The 19,235-nt window shown below is 38.9% G+C and overlaps 1 protein-coding gene across 7 annotated transcripts in view; it reads right to left on the minus strand.

Moving 5' to 3' along the window:
- LNPK (lunapark, ER junction formation factor) overlaps nt 1-11,727 on the minus strand; it is a 55,055-nt gene extending 43,328 nt beyond the window's left edge. For 2 of the 7 annotated variants that reach the window (XR_012623804.1, XM_074829163.1), the window contains exons 1-5: nt 11,655-11,727; nt 7,734-7,815; nt 6,052-6,096; nt 4,658-4,845; nt 1,253-1,311 (exon numbers count right to left, since the gene is read on the minus strand). Coding sequence is in view for 6 of the 7 variants with exons in the window: in XM_074829163.1 (XP_074685264.1) it covers nt 1,253-1,311; nt 4,658-4,845; nt 6,052-6,096; nt 7,734-7,760 (319 nt within the window). In the remaining variant the exon portion in view is untranslated. Of the gene's footprint in view, nt 1-1,252; nt 1,312-4,657; nt 4,846-5,451; nt 5,471-6,051; nt 6,097-7,733; nt 7,816-10,872; nt 11,364-11,654 lie in introns of those variants that run through there. The other 5 variants (XM_074829168.1, XM_074829165.1, XM_074829167.1 and 2 more) reach the window with 5 other exon arrangements.
- Nucleotides 11,728-19,235: the final 7,508 nt, after the last annotated feature.

The following is a 19,235-nucleotide window of genomic DNA, read 5'->3' on the forward strand; positions in this document are numbered from 1 at the left end:
CCACTCCGCTGCCAGTTTGCTCTCTCAGCTACCTTTTCTCCTGCTTTACTGCTGTAACTCTTGCACTGCATATTTGATTTATCTTTTCAAAATACAAAGATTTCTACCTTTGAGGTAAAATACTTAATTTTTACCCGATCTCTGGAAAATGCAGAAATAATTCCTTTTGGCATGTTCTAACATCTACTAAAACCCTTTATACACAGGTTCAACAAAAGCACTAGACTTGCTTGTATGCTAAAAACAGCAACAAAGACATTTAAGCAAACCAGAAAAACATACATACTTTTTTTTCTTACCCAGTCATGAAATGCAAATATATGTTCACCTTAGAAATGAATCACACAGCACCACAGAATATATGGACAATTTTATTCCTACATAAAAATGTATGTCCTATGCTTGCATATCAAATGCAAACATTAAGTTTAAGAAAAATTCAAAAAGTGATGTTTAACTCGTAAGCTGTCACAAATTAAATACATCATGTTGTTCTGCAAGTCATAAAACATTGTGCAACATTGAGGTTTTCCTGTATTATTGCTCACATCACCATGAGATATTGTTACAGGCTGGACTGCTTTCAAAGAAAGTCTCAAATGAATTCTAACTACTGCAGACAAGTGCCACAGATGCAGTTTTTAAATTTTGCATTAGCATGAATCTGCATGTTCTTTAACAACTTTTTTTTAATATATCTGAACATCTGTGTTACTTTTTGGTTTCGTCACATGACTTTACCTCTCAAAACAGCACAAACACATCTGCTTATCCCTCTTCCATTCAGGAAAACATAAACATTGAAGAATTTGGGAGAGAAAAACTATCTTGACAAATAAATTAAACACATCTGCCATAAATCTCTTCTCTTATACATAAAGGTAACAGATGAAGGCTACTGGAATACTTGCAAGATGCAAGTAATAAGGGAACTACTACTATTGTTTATATTTCCTTTCCCTCACTCCTACTTCTCCACTACATTTTATTCCATTACACTTTGAAGCATGCAAAGACAGAAGGTTACCAGAATTTTGTAAGTGAAGTGAAAGATTAAGCAGTTTCCTTCCCCTTCTTTCAATAACTATGTGTTAGAAACAACAGTTTAGCTAATGCTACCCATTTCAGCATCAACCAAAAGGCTGCTCTTCTTTTCCTGGAAGCCAAATTATCCAAAATATTTACATTTTCACAGCAAGCATCATTCCTAACTAGTTCCATATTCTAAAAAAAAGACAGAAAAAATACTTACTATTCCTTTCTGTCCTTTTGGAAAAGAAAAAAATGAGCAGTGTTCTTATAAACCAGATTCTTTAAAACAGAAAGAAGAATTATATTAATTAAAATATATTACAGTAACCACTTCTGAAGTCATTTAGCAAACAGAAGACTTACCAGATGAGATTTAACTTTGCAAATACAAAGAACAAAAATCTTCAAACAATATTTATACAGAAAACTAAAAATTAAATTAGTATCTTGTCAACAAGACACCAACATTGATCTAAATAAAATCCTTGTGTCTATTAAAATTTAACCAAGTATTACTATAGGTAGAAATACTAAGGAAGTAGCAGCACATAACATCATCGCTTGCTAAAATGTTCAGTGGGAACTTTTTAAAATCAAGGTATGTGCAGCTAGCTGAAAATTACTTAGTCATCACTTCTTATTTGATAGATTTACGATGCATATTAGCCAGAAAACCAAGCTTACCACCTAAGGCCCAAAATGAAGACCCGGGAGATTTGTGGGAAGAATTCAATACCAATGAAAACCATGAGATACAGCTCTCCCAAGCAGTTAACTGACCTGACTCCTGGCGATTTTACAGAGCTCTGAATCCACTGTTTCAGTAGGGTTTCAGCTGACTTAGCTCAAACAATGGAGCAGTTTATCTGTGCTCAAGATAAAGTTAAACTGATCTATGACCATTTTACATTTGAAAGGTCTCTCTGCAATCATCAGGACTTCATTTGTTTTAAAGCTTGCTTATAATTATTAAGTTGACACTTTTCCTGGCAAGTTATTTGGCCTAAGCCAAATGGCAATTCTCACACTTCAAGCCCTTCCAAGCATCTTATCCAAAACCCTCCTAGTGCCAAGCACTATATAATAAAGCCTAAAGTAGCAATGTTTCATTATTGAAAAAAAATTCTTAAAGGCTAGAAAGGTTCTCTGAATAATAGCTAGCATAAGAAAGCAGGCAAAAGGCTTCAAGATTTCAAATAGAGTTATGACTTAAAAGAACATTTTTTGCATTTATAATGACTGTCCAGTTCAAAATGCTGTCAAGTATTAACAACACAATCTGAGTTAGGCAAGTTCGACAAGACAACTGGAATGCAAGAGTAACCTATCCCAGGTCAGACAAACACAGAAAGAATTTTAACTCTATTACACATTCAAAGGTGTGCTGTAATAACTACTCTAAGAATACGGATGGCTTTGCCCACTTACAAAATGCAAGATGTATCTCTTCATAAAGTATCAAAAGTAGTAAATGTTTTTAAGGCAATTCAAACCCTGTAAGACTGTGTTACACAGCCAAAAGCATTATTTCTTTTTTACTGTATGCTTAGAGTCTTCTACCTAAAATTGTATTCTAAGTTAATAGATATACGGTAGGACTTCATGAAATAAAAAACATTTCCTCTATAAGAACTGTGAGGTGAAAGTTTAATAGCAGACTATTTCAGACCAACTTTACTAAATAAAGACATATTTCTCTGAAAATCAGAACATGCAAGATGAAACAAAATTCATTCAAATGAAAATAATTTCAAGACGACCATCCTTCTAACATGTTAATATATTTCTTCAACTTTCCAGACATTTCAATACACATTTAAAATTAATGACCTTGTATATTGCTAGAATTTAACTCGTTCTACCAGCATCTGTAACTTGCCAAGACCTCGAGGGAATGACCCAAGGCAGAAATAAGTTGGTGACTGACTGCATGCTGGAAAAGGCCGACATATTCCAGTTTGATTAGGGCTGAAAAATCTCTAGAGTTACTACTGGGTGGCACCAGGCATTCAGCATGGAGTCACCTCTTGACCGAGAACAAAGACAAGCTGGCAGTTGCTTGCCATTCATATCTGCCAAAAAAAGCTGAAGGGGAATAGCTTAAGGAAAAAAAAAAATCAGATAAACAGTTGTAAGTCATAAGAGAACAACAGTCTAATTCTAAATGTTAGTAAACTGATATCTAAGTCAGAATTATAGAAACCCACCTTTCAAAAAAAAAAAAAGAAACAAGAATTGGAGGACAAACTGGAGAATAAAAATCCAATGTGAAAGTTCACACCACATGGCTAGAATCACCTTCAGTAACAAAAGTTTCCATTTCTACACTAATCCTAACACACCTAAGTGAAGGGAGGCTTGTAATACTTCCTCTTCTACAACCCTTCCCTGTCACCATGAGCAAGACTCGCATGCTAACAACAGAGACTTTCAAATCCTCATCCTTAAGAACAAAATCAATTCATATTGCTGCCAAATATTAATTTGAGCTTTAATTTCTATATTAATCCTTTCCAGTCAAGATATTGCTGCCCATGTATCTTCTCCACAGGATTCCATAACAGCAGCATATTAATCATTATGCATAACACAGTATGACATACAAAAAGCATCTTCAAGTTGTTTGGTTTTTTTTTTTACATGTTATGTTATGCTGACCCACACTAATCAAACTTGCAAAGCCTTAAATATTTACATTTGACTTCACCTTTCAAGTCTAAGCTCGGGCACTAACAAGTCATGTTTTCAAAGATCCTCTACTAATACAAAGAGTATTTATGGTGTTCATTTCAGCAGATTAGTAAATGCACTGCGGTCCCCATCAGTAGGAAAGATGCTCAGTAGGCTGCTTCTCCGCCTGGATGGTCTGGGGAAAAGGGACACTGGGAAGCAGCTGTTTAATGAGGTGGGAGCCCATTTTGTTATTTTCAGAAAAGCAGTTTTCTTAGAAAACAAAAGCCATTTGTAAGGATAAACGGCCAATCAGCTCAGTGGAACAAAAAAGTAGACAATACCTTCTCCTATTCACATCCAATGATGTTAGGATATTTTTCTGGTTGAAGAAGAATCAATGATTTTTCCAGAAAAACAGCTAATTATGTAAAACTAGTCCTCAACATATTTAGGCTGATGACCTTTCAAGTCACTTCTGTGTTAAGAGTCACCTAATACGTAAGTTTCTCCAATCATTCCTGTATATTTTTTTCCCAGTTTTATATGCTGCATTTTACATACAGGCAACATACTTTAGGTCACTTTCATGTAGTAGTGTTACTTTTCCAAATAGCAGTAGAAATAAAACCCAATATAATGCTTTTCTGCTTATATTACATTACCTTGCAGCTCTCTCTCTAGCCCTAGTATAACTTTGATAAGCCAAGTAACTTTAGATGCTAATATCTTTTCATGGTAAGACTTAGTTCCACACTAAACTCAGACCCATGAGAGACATTTTCCCCGAAGAAAGTATCTGCCTAACTAGGATTAATTTTAAAATAAAAAAATTCAGCAAGTTAGGACAACTCAAGGATTGTCAAAAGCAAACCCAAACTCCTGCTGAGATGTATTTTCCATCTCCTTTTATCAAAGACACAGCAGTTAGGGAAAAAAAGTCATATTTACTCACATCAATGGAAATGCAAAAAATGGAAGTGTCATAATGAACCTCGCTGTCCATTCATCAGGAAGACACCAAAAATACACAATTAAGCAGGTGATAAGGTAAAGAACTGAAGAGTAGAGAAGCAGCCTTCCAACCCATAGTTTCTGTAGCCTCTGGTTTTTTTCTCTAAACTCTTCTAATGTCTGTATTTCCTGTAAATAAATAGGGGTCAACCTTATTAGTGAAATTAGTAAGTGGTTTTACTAAGCTGTCTTTAAACATTTGCTAAAATTAGTCATATCAATTTGATACTTAAGTAGAAAAGTCAAGCAGCTTTTTGATAAATGACAATATTTGCCCAAAGATAACTTCCATGGCATAAATACATCACACTATTAAGGTTATGATATGGGCCCCTTGCACTGTATTAGGAGTAACACATTGCTATTGGGAAGAAATATTACAAATCAGCACTTTCCTGTTTGTAATGCATTAGTATATTCACAACAAGTGTAAAAAGCTAATATGTTATGAGTGGCAGTCTTTACGATCACATAAATCACAAATCAGGATGTGAACCATACTTCATATCCTAAAACTTTCATCAGGCACCTGTGGAATTTCAAACGCTTCTAACACTTTTCTACTAACGCCGGAAATTGCTGAAAGCTCTCCGTCATTTCAGATGTTTACATTTCAGTATTTTCCTCACATTAAGAGAGAAATCCTGAACATCTGAATGATGCTTTTGGCATATAAGTGATCAAGCAATGCTCTGCTATGTTACCATTTTGACTCCTGATAACAGGAGTACTCACAGTTTCATTAAAAGGAAAACAAAAAATATCAACAGCGTATTTCAAAACAGTTAATTTCCCCGTGGAGTACCAACATCTGTCACAAATGCTGGCTAAAAAAAAAAAAAAAAAATCACAATTGATTACTGAAACATCTATTCAGTTATTCTACCCCCGACCTTACTTACTACCACTACAGTTACAACTCATACAGTTAAAACCATACATTGAAGCTTTTCTAATGAGCCCAATGAATGGAACTTTGCATTAGTGACATTTTCCATTACATGGGAGTTTAACCATTAGTTATAATTAAATTGTGTAATCAAGCCAACTTCACATTCATTCCTATTTCAGGCTCTCTAAATAAATATTTAAACTGTAGTTTCTCACTAACTATTATACGGTATGTTTTTTTCTAAATGACTAATAGTAAGCACAAAAAAGGTAGCAGTCCATCTGAAACTCAAAATCCCTAATACATCCAACTGCAATAATTATCAAAATAATTTAAAATTCCATGACAGTATTTTACCTAATGTGAAAGAAATACACAGCCAGCAAAAAGGATGCATATTTCCAAACAAAAATCAAACAAAACACCAAAAAGCAAATACACACCTTATCAATTTTTTCTAATACTTCTACAGTGGAAGGCTTTGCCTGCTTATAAGAGAAAGAACAAAGATGTTAATCTTGTTAAAAAAGTCATTATTTTGAGGATTACTGTACATTAAGAGTTTCCTAACAAAACGACATAATCATAATAATTAATATATTATCTATTTTACAAAAATGTAAGAAGTTTTTCTACTTTAATAGTGACAAAGAGAAGGGACTGTAATGAATCGCTATTTTACAGTTGGTGTTACTATTAACTGAAGGCTCCTCTCCTATACCACAAAAGATGAAAACCTATAAAGCATGTACAGCAACAATGGATGTGTGAGTGTGAAGTAAAACAAGAAGAGAATTGATGAGTAGAAGGAATAGGCAAAACAAAGAGTATATATACAGAAAGCCCTGAGAACTTTAGGTTTTTATTACTATCCATTCCACACAAAGACACATGCTCTAAATAAATTATAAGCAACTGCAAATAAGAGTTATCTCCAGTAAAATTCCCCTTAGAAGCAATTTTGAAACCACCTTCTAGGAATCTTTTCTGAGAAGTATAAAGCTACTATCTTCCCCCACCCTTCAAGCCACAAATTCAAAAACCATAGCCCACACTGTATCACCATGACAGTGAGTTTTCTTCTATTACACAAAACTGACATTTCACCCAAACTTTTGCCTTTAAAGGAGTTTTGTATGGGAGGGTGTGAAATCAATTGATAATATGCAAAGGTAAATCTAAACTCAAGCAACTCATACCTGCCAGAAGAGTAATCAAAAACCTCATGCCTCTCGGTACACCATTCAATAATGTACAAGCCAATAAAAACAGCAAGAAAGACTTCATAGAATTGCAGAATGGTTTTGGTTGGAAGGGACCTTAAAGATCATCTAGTTCCAACCCCCCTGCCATGGGCAGGGACACCTTCCACTAGACCAGGTTGCTCAAAGCCCCGTCCAACCTGGCCTTGAACACTGCCAGGGAGGGGGCAGCCACAGCTTCTCTGGGCAACCTGTGCCAGTGCCTCACCACCTCACAGTAAAGAATTTCTTCCTTATAGCTAATCTAAATCTACCCTCTTTCAGTTTAAAACCATTACCCCTCGTTCTATCACCACACTCCCTGATAAATAGTCCCACCCCCTCTTTCCCATAGCCCCCTTTAAGTACTGGAAGGCTGCTGTAAGGTCTCCTCAGAGGCTTCTCTTCTCCAGGCTGAGAATATAGGTATCACTAACTTAAACAGGTATAAGTAGCTATCAAGATATTTGTTAAAACAGACACAGAATGATATTCTGAATGTATCCAATTTTACCTAAAATAACCACCAATCTTTCAAGTCACAGATGCTGCTGTATCTATCTTGATGAAGCACAACAGAACTATTTAGATGTACAGAAAGAGTTAAAACTCTGTTTTTATAAGTTAACCAAACCAGTACCAGGCCTGGTACTGCAAAGGAAATAAAGGACAGCCGCACAGTTTCACAGTTTAGGGATTTGGCAGGGTGTATTTTTGGTCATTATGTCTCACTGCTAGACTTTTAAGTGACATACTAGTGGAAAAAGTTTAGCACTAACTTTCAACCAGCATTAACAGTCAACCAAAAGGCATTAAGAAATATGTCCTGCTTACCCCCACCTCATAGACTAAAGATTATTATGTTGTTACCCAATTTTACTTACCCTCCATCTTGAAATTAATCCACCCATCTTCTATTGTGGGCAAATGTTGGCAGAGCTATCAATCTTCTACAAGAATTCACAGCTAGAAGTGAAGCATTAGGCACTTAGGAGCAATAGCATAGCATAGTCCAAGATTCATGAATTTATTCCAATACCTAAAGGAATGCTTCCTAGGCCATCTTTTAAGTCAGTTGATCAGCCTTGATGTGGCCAAATTTATTTTTACTTTGGAAATATTTAACCAGAGGAGAGTCCTCAAAAACAGAGGCACAAAATAACTGCTAATAACTGCCACCAAAATCCTCCAGCAGAAAAACAATTTTTAAAATTTATTATTAAGCAAGACTATTCAAGAAACTGATTTCCAATTATTTCCTCTGCTGCTCATAAGCATAACTCTTAATGTTCCTTTTCAGTTGTCACTCCAAGCATCCAGCATTAATATTCTACTATTCATGAGAAAGTTCATTTCCAATAAATCTACTTCTTTTTCATGCTCTCATCAACAAGAACATATTGGATAATCCTATTGTTCTTCCTTTGTCTGATCGATTTTGAAATTGTTTATTTGAACTTAAAGAGATTGCACTTACTCTAGGAAAGCACTACATTGGCAGTTCTTCCCTGCACACAATGCACAGGGCAGTTACTGGCACATCAAATGGCCCCAAAGCAATTCCAAAGGTGCAGAAGTAGCTCACCTCACCCTACACACACCTACAACCCACGAACAGCACTAATTTGATGATCTGGGTCTAGGTCCCTGAAACAAAAGCATAGCAACTGTCCATCAGCAGGTAGTTGGAATCAATTGACTTTGAACCTTAGGATGGCAGAATTTCTCTCCAGTCACTTAATTTACAAGTTTTTACCCAGTGAATGAAAAAGTGATCGGTTTATAGCAACCCCAACAGTAAATTAATGCTCAATTCCAACTAGGGCTCAAACCTTTTTAACTCTGGAATGAAACAGTAAGACTTATTAAAACAAAGCACTGACCAGTTAGGCAGAAATAAAAGTGATTATTATCTTGTTTATTAGACTACCTTTGGCCAAAATTTGAAAGATAAAGAAACCTAATCTCAATCCAATTTTGTTTCCAAATTGTCCAAGGTTGTCAGAACAAATTAACATAACATAGGATACACATTGCTCACGAGCACATACACTACCCAAGTACAGTAAACTCTTCATCTTTTAAGAAAGCCAAGGACTTCAGAATCCAGAACTATAGGCCCTATGACTTCAAAAACCAGTCAAAGATAAGGAAATCCGTATTTGAAATGCCGCCAAAATGAAGCTAGAACAGATGGACAAATTAGCTCTGCTGCTGCCAAATTACTAGCACAAAGGGGTGAGCTACAGAAAAACCACAACTACCCCTGGGACTCTCGAGTAAATTCTCAAAGTAATCACTACTATAGCAACTCACCTTAGTAAAACAGCAGCAGTATTTTTATTTTTCAAACACGCAATCTAAACCTGAGAATTTTATACAACTTTCACTTTGCAATTACAGGCGAATTTTTGCATGACAGGTATTGCAAACTTGAGCAGACATTTTCTTTGCAAATATTTCTACAGAGACAGATAGTATCTTTATTGCAAAACAATATGAAAGTTATGTCAAATAGCCAATCAAGAAGTTTGTAAACTTAGCTCACGTTTCCAAAATATAGTTTGCTTCTCTAGCATTGCCACTGCTGTTAGGGCCAATGGTAGCTCAGTTGTGGAGATGCTCTCACAGCCTTTTTGTGTGCCATTTTTCTCCAGGCCATAGTTTGAGAACCTCTGCAGTAGACGTGTTAGAAGATGTTTTGGGATTAGGTTATCCATGAGCCACTGGTGACACTGACCTTTGTCAATAACACATTCACAGTGCTATCTCTACATATGTTTTTTTAAAATATCTAGCAAATACCTGGAAGAGAAACAGGTTTGACAAGTGTCACTGTGCGCATAATTTTACATGAACTATGATGCTGACAGGCTTTACATATGCTGCTATGCAAGAGAGTAATACTACCAAAACCCTTCCCCAAAGAGATATTAAGGGATTAGGGCCACTAGATTCACATCTACAGTTTAGTGGCTGAATCCTTAGTTAGGAGATAGAGAATTTTCTGTAGAGTGTCTCAGGTGTTTTCCTTCCCTTCCTCCCTCCTCTTCTTTTCGACAGGACAACACAAATTGTCTTTAACTGCTTCAAACTCCTCTTCTTCCTCCTCACCTGCCACTCCACATACCTACCACTAATATCCTGTTGTTCATGATAAGAGTCTTCCTTCTACAAGTCTCCTTCCTTCCCGTGCTCTAATCATCAAATTATTGCAGAGCACTTTTTCCTTCTGAAGACTGCCTTTCTTTAGCACAGAGCTTTCCTTTCCACTGAGCACTGCTACAATTGGACTTATTTCGACAAACATTGATTTAATACACAAAATAAGATAGCTGCAACATTTCCTAGCCCTAGACTTAAAATAGACAACAAAAGTGTTAAAAAACACTTAATGTAGAAGCTTAAGAAAACACCACTACCAATTTTATTACCTAACTCTCAAAAAAAAAATTAATTTCCTGATACCATCTCCTCTACCTCAAAAATATGCAATTTAACTAGTAAGAAGCAAAGCAAAAGTGCTACACTCAGAGTACCAGAGCAGAAAAAGTTTCTCTTTTGAAAGAGGGATGAATCATGCACAATTACAGAAGTCATCCACCAACCTATTCATCCAGACAGAGAAAATAGTTTGATGATCTCATTACATTTTTATCAAGTCAGTCTCAAATTTCTTCCAGCTTGTTAAGATTAAAAGCTCTCAAAAAGTCTCCAAAATAAGTTTTAATAACTGACATGCTGAAATTCAAAACTGAATAATATCAAAACAAGTCACATTAAAAGAAAAAAGCAAGTTCAAAACTTGAAATCAAGGCTTTGCATACAGACATACAGACCTTTCCCCTGAAGGGAGAATGCTCTTTAAAGGAGGGTTTTTGTAAACTTAGTGACTTCATTTTATGTAAATATTTTCAGATATTTACCATTACAAAGAACACAAGTTCTACTTTTCAAATTGAATCTCCAGTTCTGCTCACAAAGTTTCCACCCAAAATTCATATTCTCCCACAATTTACTGACCTCAGATACTTCCACTGTGACCATAAAAAGTTTCTCCAGCTACGAGCGCCGTGGACAAGGAAACAAACAAAACAAAGCCAGGAGCATCACCCACCTCCCACTGCTAGCCTGTCCTAGCACCTCTCAGTTAAAGCAAGATACTGAATTTTCTTCAATTTAAACTTCATTTTCAGCTGTTTCTGTTTGGAAGCATCCTATGGAGGTCCTCTGCTTTGCAAAGCCTTAATTAAAAAGGCAAATTAGTTCCCACGCAGAGACTCCAAAGCGATGGAGCAAGGAGTGGGTGGGTCAGGCGCTTTTTTTGAAGCCCAGCCTTGTTTTGAAGCCTGCGAGAGCGGCCGCCAGCGGCCCAGGGAACGAGCCCGAGGCCCCGCCGGCAGGGAGGAGGGCGGCAGAGGTCAGCTTCGGCTCCCGGCGCCTGCCTTTCCGGCCAGCCGCCCGGTCAGCCGGGAAAACCCCACGGCTCCGCCGCCCCCCCTGCTCCCGGGCGGGCGGGGAAGGCGCCCGCCGCCCCCTCCCCGCACCCGTTGGCTTCCTCTTCCGAGGCTACGCCCCGGCCCGCCGCCGCCCCGCTCCCCAGGAGCCGCCCGGCTGCCCGCGGCGAGGGGGGAGAGGGCGGGGGCACCGGCTGCCCGCCCTGCTCCGCTTCGGCCCCGTGGGACGCGGGTCACGGGCAGCGCCGCGCGCCCCTCTCCCGCCGCCCCGCCCACAGTGGAACCAGTCCCCGCCGCGGAGTCGCTCGGGGCCGACCAAGCCCCTCCTCCTCCCCGGCCAGCAGGTACCTGCCGCGGGCCGGGCCGCGCATCCCGCCGCCGCCGCCGCCCGCCGAAGGAGGGGCGTGGTGCCGGGGCGGCGCTCCCATCAGGCCCCGCGCGGCCCCGGCAGCCAATCAGCGCCTGGCCACCGCGGGGCGCGCTGGAAGGGGGGAGGGGCCGGGCCGGGCCGTTTTGCAGGGCGGCGGGCGGCGGCGGGGCCGGGCCGGGCCTAGCTTAGCCTGGCTTGGCCTGTGCGGCGGTTTCCAGCCGCGCCGCGGAGTCCGGCGCGTCCGGCCGGTGGCACGGTACGCCCCGGGGCTGCGCCGAGCCAAGTCGAAGCCGTTGGGCGTTAGAGGCCGTCACCTCCGTCTCCGCCGGCGGGACTGGGGAAGCCGAGCCCGTCTTCCTGCGGCCCTCTCTGATACTTATGTACAGAAAAAATCGGTTTTAACACTAAAACCTAGGACCGTGAGGGTCAAACTGGCGTGTGAAGGTTTGCAGCAGCCTCCTGACACTGTGGTCGTGTTGAGCCTCTGCCAGTGAAGCAGGCGCAGACGAAGAGACGTTGTGCTGGATGTGCTTTCTCCGGGGCAGGTGCTAGAGTCGCCACCTCAGGGTCACAGAAGCAGCCGACTCTCACTGTCCCCTTCGTTCCCGTACGCAATCGTTATTTGGAGAGAAGCAGCACTGTATTTCTTTAATTTACATTGCTGCAATAACAGTGCCCTCTCTCTTGGTGCTCTGCTTTATCAGTTTTCTTATGTGGTGTCTTTTCTTGGCTGACACCCGTCATCACTTACCCCATGCTGAGAGGACTGAGGAACACAGAATACTTGCTCTGTTTGCACGGTCTCTCACAAGGTCTTCAGTGCCGTGCTCAGAAGTTTTACAACTGCAGCTGCGCAAGTGGGAGCATGTGCACAGATATGGAAGAAAGTCCTTCAGAGTGCCCTGAATTAGAAATTCCTATGCAGAACTGTATACTATCAGCTGACCCTGCATTGTTCAACTTAGTGTATGTAACAATCCATCGTAACACAGTCTATAAATGTTGGGGTTTTTCCAGTCGTGGTGGGTTGACCCTGACCAGCAGGTAAACACGGATACAGCCTCCTGCTTCCCCCCCCCCCTGCCCCGCGGGATGGGGGACAGACTAGGAAGAGTAAGAGTAAGAAACCTCATTGGTTGAGTTAAAAGAGAGTTTAGTAAGTGAAAGAAAGAAAAAAAGTGATGCAAGGGAAGTAATTCACTACCTCCCGCAAGCAGACCAATGCCCAGCCAGTCTTTGAGCAACTGTCTACCCTGGAAGACAAACCCTTCCCACTTTCTTATTCTGCTACTCCAGTTTTATTGCTGGGCATGATGCTATATGGTATGGAATATCCCTTTGGCCCATTCGGGTCTGCTGTCCTGGCTGTTTCCCCTCCCAACTTCTTGCCCACCCCCAGCCTACTCACTAAGGGAGCAGAACATGAAAAAGAGAAAGCCTTGACACTGTGCAAGTACTGTTCAGTAATGGCCAAAACATTGCTGTGTTACCAGTGCAGTTTTAGTCACAGAATCTGTAACACAGCAGCATATGGACTGCTATGAAGAAAATCAACTCCATCTCAGCCAGACCTAGTACATCAGTTTTAAAAAAGAATTCAAATCCAAACAGAATAGGCAAGGCTTTTAGGCCAGGGGAGAACAAACAAGATACCCCATCACCTTTCCAGGCAACACAATCAGCTTCAAGCTTTAAGTAGTAGAGCTGCTGAGTCTGATCATCTGCCAGGAGTTCATTCTTAGTTTTGACATTGGGAAATTAATCCTTTCAGCTTCTGTCAGTGTTCAGAGTGAATCTTGCTGCTCTGCCTTATTAGCTAGTTACAATATCAGCTAAGTAACAACCTTAGCTGTGAATCATGGTCTAGAATGGGCCTCAAGTATGTTCATTCAAAGCAAAATAATGGCAGTCAATTGTCATGGTTTAAACCCATCCGGCAGCCAAACACCACACAGACACTCGCTCACCCTCTCCCACCCCAGCTGATGGGGGAAATTGGAGAGGTAAAGGTAAGGAGATTCATAGGTTGAGATAAAAACAATTTAATAATTGAAATAAAATAATAATTATATTAATGATTATAATAATAATAGAATATACAAATACAAATGAGTGATTCATAATGTGATTTCTCACCACCCGCCAACCAATGCCCAGCACATTCCCGGCTGGTGATCCCAGAGAAGAGAAAAGTCCTGAAACAGTAATCCTGGAAGGGAGCATGCTTCCCCACCAACCCTCATCTGTACTGAGCATGACATTACATGATATGAAGTATTTCACTGGCCAGTTTGGGTCCGTTGTTCTGGCTGCACTGCCTCCCAGCTTCTTGTGCACCTGCACACTAGCAGGACACGGAAAGTTGAAAAGTCCTTGGTTTCTTAGCAACAAGTGAAAACATCAGTGCATTATCAACATTCTTATACCAAATCCCATACTGAATCCAAAACATGGCACTATTCTAGCTACTAAGAAGAAAAATTAGCTTTATCCCAGCCGAAACCAGGACATCAATGCAGAGCCACTTACTGTACTAGAAATGCAATTACAGAGCTTACCTACATCTATGCTTTGTTTTCCTTTTTGAGACCTAGGCTGTTCCTTCCCTTCCAAATAGAAAGAGACTCCGTGACTGAGCCTCTCCTCTTCAGCTTGCACTATAGAGCCACATCTACTTAAATCCTTGTAGCAATGACTATCCTTCTGCTGAGAGGATGTCTTCCTTTTTGCTTTCAGATTAAATACAGGTATGATCCACTCCTGGTTTTGATACTTCAAAGTGGTGTGTTGCTGGAGAGAAGCTGATTTAAATCTTTATCTTTAATCTAACATCTTTTTCCATGCTGTAGCATAGTATCCACTTAAAATAAACCCAAATAATGACAATACCATATTTAAAGGCTTTTTGAAATGCTACAGCCAATACCAGCATCTCCAAGAAGCTTCTCCCCTTTTTTTTCCAAAATTGTCATAAACATTTTCAAGTCACCACAAAATCCAGCCCTGATTCAGGGCTGAACCAGAATTGTGAGGGAGATGCCAGATGCTACTTCTGTCCTTGGGCCCTGTTGCAGAACTGGTTTTTATGCAGGCCTCCTCCATGAAGTTCTAATCACTGCTATACAATTATGAATCTATCTAAGTGGCAGTTTTAAAAGAAGTATTGTTAGCTACCATTATTGAACTTTACATGTAGAGCAGTCTCTCAGCTATGTGATGTTATATGATAGCATGCAGCTACCTGTTTGCTTCAGAGCCAAGATCTACCTAAAAGAAGAAATTATGCCCATGTGGCTGGTGAGGGTAATAAAACTGAGTATAAAACCATAATTTCGAATCAGTCAGCTTAAAATTTTCATTGATCTGGTTCAAAACTGCCCCCTTTAAAACACTATATACCTTAAAAATCCTTCATTATCAGTGGGTTGGTGTTTAACCTCATTCTGCATAACCACTCAACATCAGAGTACATCTTCAAAATTTTCCCGAGCATTATAAATAGCGTTTAGCATCTTTAGTCCCTCTATATGCAGAACACTGAACAATCAGCAATAAACTTCTTTTAAAATGTTTTGGTCTCACACCCTAAGACTCTTTTGCCTTCAAGAAGAGTTTTCTCATGGTAACATTCATAATAGTCATATATGTTAGCAATATATGTAGCCTAGTAGTCAAGTTTATTTTTTTAAATAAATGTATGGGTCTATACATCCTTAGGAAAAGGCTATCTGGTTAAGAAAACTTAGTGTTGCTAATTTGTGTTTACTTGATGTTTTTTATTTGGGCTTCCAAAGTACATTCAGCATTCTCTTAAAGTAGATCCTTTTGGACTTCTCTGGCTAGTGAGGCCATGTAGTGAGGCCACTTAAATGCTGGGCAATTTTAGATGCCAAAACAGAACCATTGTTTACATTGCAAATGAAGATGTGATTGCAGCAAATGAGGGTATGTAGATAACTTTAAGATCACACACTCCACTACCCATACCACTATTGTCTATGGTCTGCTGCCAGCTCACCAGTTTTTTTTGCCACACTGTTAGTCAATGCAGTTTGGGAATTAGGTGCTGCTGTATGCTGCATTGCTCAGACCAAAACTGGGGTACTGTGCCCCAGTTACTCTGTTTCAGTTAGCCATTCTGTGCTCATTGCTGTACACCACAGGGAACTCCTCAAGAGCACAGCTTCACTTCAGGCCACTTCCTCGTGCCTTGTGGGCACTTCAGTGATTAAAGCAAGCCCGAGCTGTTAGGGACACAGTCCAGGCACTCCTCACTACACTACAGCTCTGCTCTCCAGCTGCAAAGCTACTCTACCACCCTGGTGGAATTGAGTTGGTGTCAGCATTTGGGTTGCTGCAGCATCCTTTCATCCCATCCTCAGCTGAACGTACCACAGCCAGTGGTGTTAGCATAAGCCAGAACTGAATCAAGCCAACGATGGATTGTGTGTCTCAAGGCCGGGACTCTGTTTCCTCTGCATCTTGAACAGAATGAGTGCATGCTAGCATTTGATAAATGACAGATACATAGTAATTAACACACATTTGTGAATGTCCTGCGTAATTCAGCTTTAGTTAAAAAAAAAAAAAAAAGTTTAGAATATATTTGATAATGTAATATAGGAATACATGTCTAATTAATAACTTCCTTGTGTGGGCATGTCTGTAGTAAAAGTTACATGGAATCTGCACTTTACTGACATGACTGATTGAGATGACTCCAGACTATTTTCTTGCCTTGTTTTGTTGCAGGTTTCAGTTAGGACAGGGAAAAGAGCTAGAGAAAATTTCTCAGATTACAAGGGACTGGTAGAGACCTTCTGGAGGGAACTGGTGAGCTAGAAAGAGTTGAGGCCTGAAGCCACAAGGCAGATACAAATTTGAAGCTGCAAGAAAGGCTTAAATATAGATTAACCAAATAAATTGTGTTTCATTCATGACATTTGAATCATTTCAGAGCCTATAAAAAAGGTGGTGCTTCCAATGGGTGGGATGACCTCAATGACATATTTTGGCAAGATGTGCTTTGTTTGGAAATGCACTCTGCAACAACAGCACTGAGGAAGATATCATAGCCTGGATTGAATTTTTTATGTGTAATAGTATATGCTTCTTTTGATGTTCTGATCCAGCTGTAATATTTGGAGTGTCAGATGTCTGTATTCTTACAGTTGCCACTAATTCCCTGAGCTTTTCAGTATTTTATCATGTAGAGTATTTGAATGCTCCAGCACTTTCATGAAGTCCTTTGCATCTGACTCTTCCTGATAAAGTATTACCTCAAAAGAAATATATAATCCATCAGATCAAAAGATACCATTTCAAGTGAATGGCTCATATAAAAATCTTTTAACAGTTGCATACAATTATCAGAAAAAGCCAAGATCAACTCTTCCATTCTATAAAGTATTCTTGTTGTGATTAAAACCTTTGCTTTTGATTAATAATAATCATTATTATTACTAATACTATTATTACTATTGCTTACTATTGCTATTGCAATTGCTATTGCAGTCACTGTCACTGTTGCTGTTACTGTTGCTATTGCTATATTACTATAGCTGTTACTTATTATTACAATTGTTGCTATTATTATTACAATTATTATTTTGCTGAATATTGTTCTGTGGCAAAAATGTAAACATTTAAAAGCTTTAAATAAAAAAAAAAATCTGAGTGTCTTAAACCTCTTGGTTGATACTCTAGAGTGTGAACTTTTCCATACTTGAAAGACCATCAAGTTTAAAGCAAGAATGGCAGTCTCATCTTCATTTGAGTACTATAAATATCTGACAGTATGTTTAGGAGCATGGTTAAACTTTGGATTATTTCAGGGGCACAATGAATCAGGAAAGTGATTTCTCATAAAGCACTGAAATGCATATGTTTATTCTATCATTAAGATCTCATGAACAGACAGAAGAAGCCTAGTGTGAAATTGTCACATGAGAAGCAGAAAGATGGTTTTGCCTCTATCTGAGATAAGTTATACTTCAAATCATGTATGAAGTTTTAGAAGCAGCTATTATACACATATAAGTACGTTACCTTCCCTGACAGGCATGACTTCAAGCTTCTGACTAATGGTTATAATGAGTAATATATGTTTATAGTTAGAAAAATGACTGTGTAAACAATAACTCAGTGTTCTGTAAAAAAAACATACTAAATCAATTTTCCCTAGTCTCCAAATGAAAGCATGATTATTCTCACTGAAAGTATTTGAGCGGTACTAATACCTAAGTCAGCTATATTATTTTTGCTTCCTGGAGCAGTTTGCTCTTTAAACAAATTAGGGTTCTGATTCAACAGGATTCCTCCTCTTTAATAAACACATAAGTACATCCTTAAATTTTATTAACATCTATTTCCTTGAAGCTAAATAAAATAAAGAATACTTTCTAGTAGCCTTTTTAATATGGTTGTGCCTACCGGGCAAAGTGGGAAATAACCCAACAAATTGAGGGCCAAATTATGAAGTAATTTGAATGAAACTCCTGTTGACCTTAAAGAGGACTTTTACTTGATTAAGAATAATGGAATTTGGAACCAAGTAAAGGGGTGAATGGGAATGTGCTGTTCTTACTGCAGCAAGCCTCCCTTCCAGGGCTCTGTGTGTGTGTGTCGAGCACAGACAAGTGTGGGAACGGTATCCCATTTCTATTCAACCTGACTGCATTTTAGTGCTTTCTTATTAGTCAAGCTGGAGGAGACAGGCAATGAGAAGGAAAGTTCTAATTAGTACATATATTTTGCTTTTGATAACTGCTCAAAATGGTAGATAGAGCATTACCTACATTAAATACATTTCATACATACTCCTGATTGTTACAAGAGCTTACTTTAATGAAGTATTAAATTTACATATAAAATTGTTTTCAGCAAAGTACCGAGAACTGGATCTGCTAATAAGCTTTGTTCTGGTTGGAAACCAAACGGAACCATGGAGTCCCAGAATGCCAGAAATAGGACAATAAATATTTCTGGCACAATTTCAAAGGTGCATAATGCCAGACATAGACATGTAAAAATAATGGCGAGCTCTACAGAGATTATAAAAGAAATAAAATCACAGTTCGTAATTCATATAATCATGTTAAATAGCAGGCTTATAAACCAATTCATATAATAAAATCCACATGTAAAAGTATCTGTGATTTCATTCAGTTAAAGATGACAAATACTAGATCTCCCCTTGAAAGCAAATATATATCTTGCAAGCTGAAGGACATTGAACGGTTGCTTTGTGTTCATGTTTAATGGTATAGCCTCTGTTAGTCTTTTTGCACATGTGATTTTCAAATAACTTTTCAAAGAATGTGAAATTTGAAAGTGTTCACAATTTCAGAACATATTTCAGCTACTGAGTATCCTTTACTAGAACTATTACTGCTTCAAGTTTAGATAATTCAAGATCTGAATTTACAGTCCCTTCACATGCAAAATTCCCAGGCAACCTGATTTTCTCATAGGATGTCATACTAATAAATGTCTGAAACAGAGCATGAATGAATTATATTAGAAGGATGTCAAAAAATATTCCCTTTCTTAAAATAAAG

Source organism: Strix aluco, chromosome 6 (assembly GCF_031877795.1).
Source record: "Strix aluco isolate bStrAlu1 chromosome 6, bStrAlu1.hap1, whole genome shotgun sequence".
Lineage (NCBI taxonomy): Eukaryota > Metazoa > Chordata > Aves > Strigiformes > Strigidae > Strix > Strix aluco.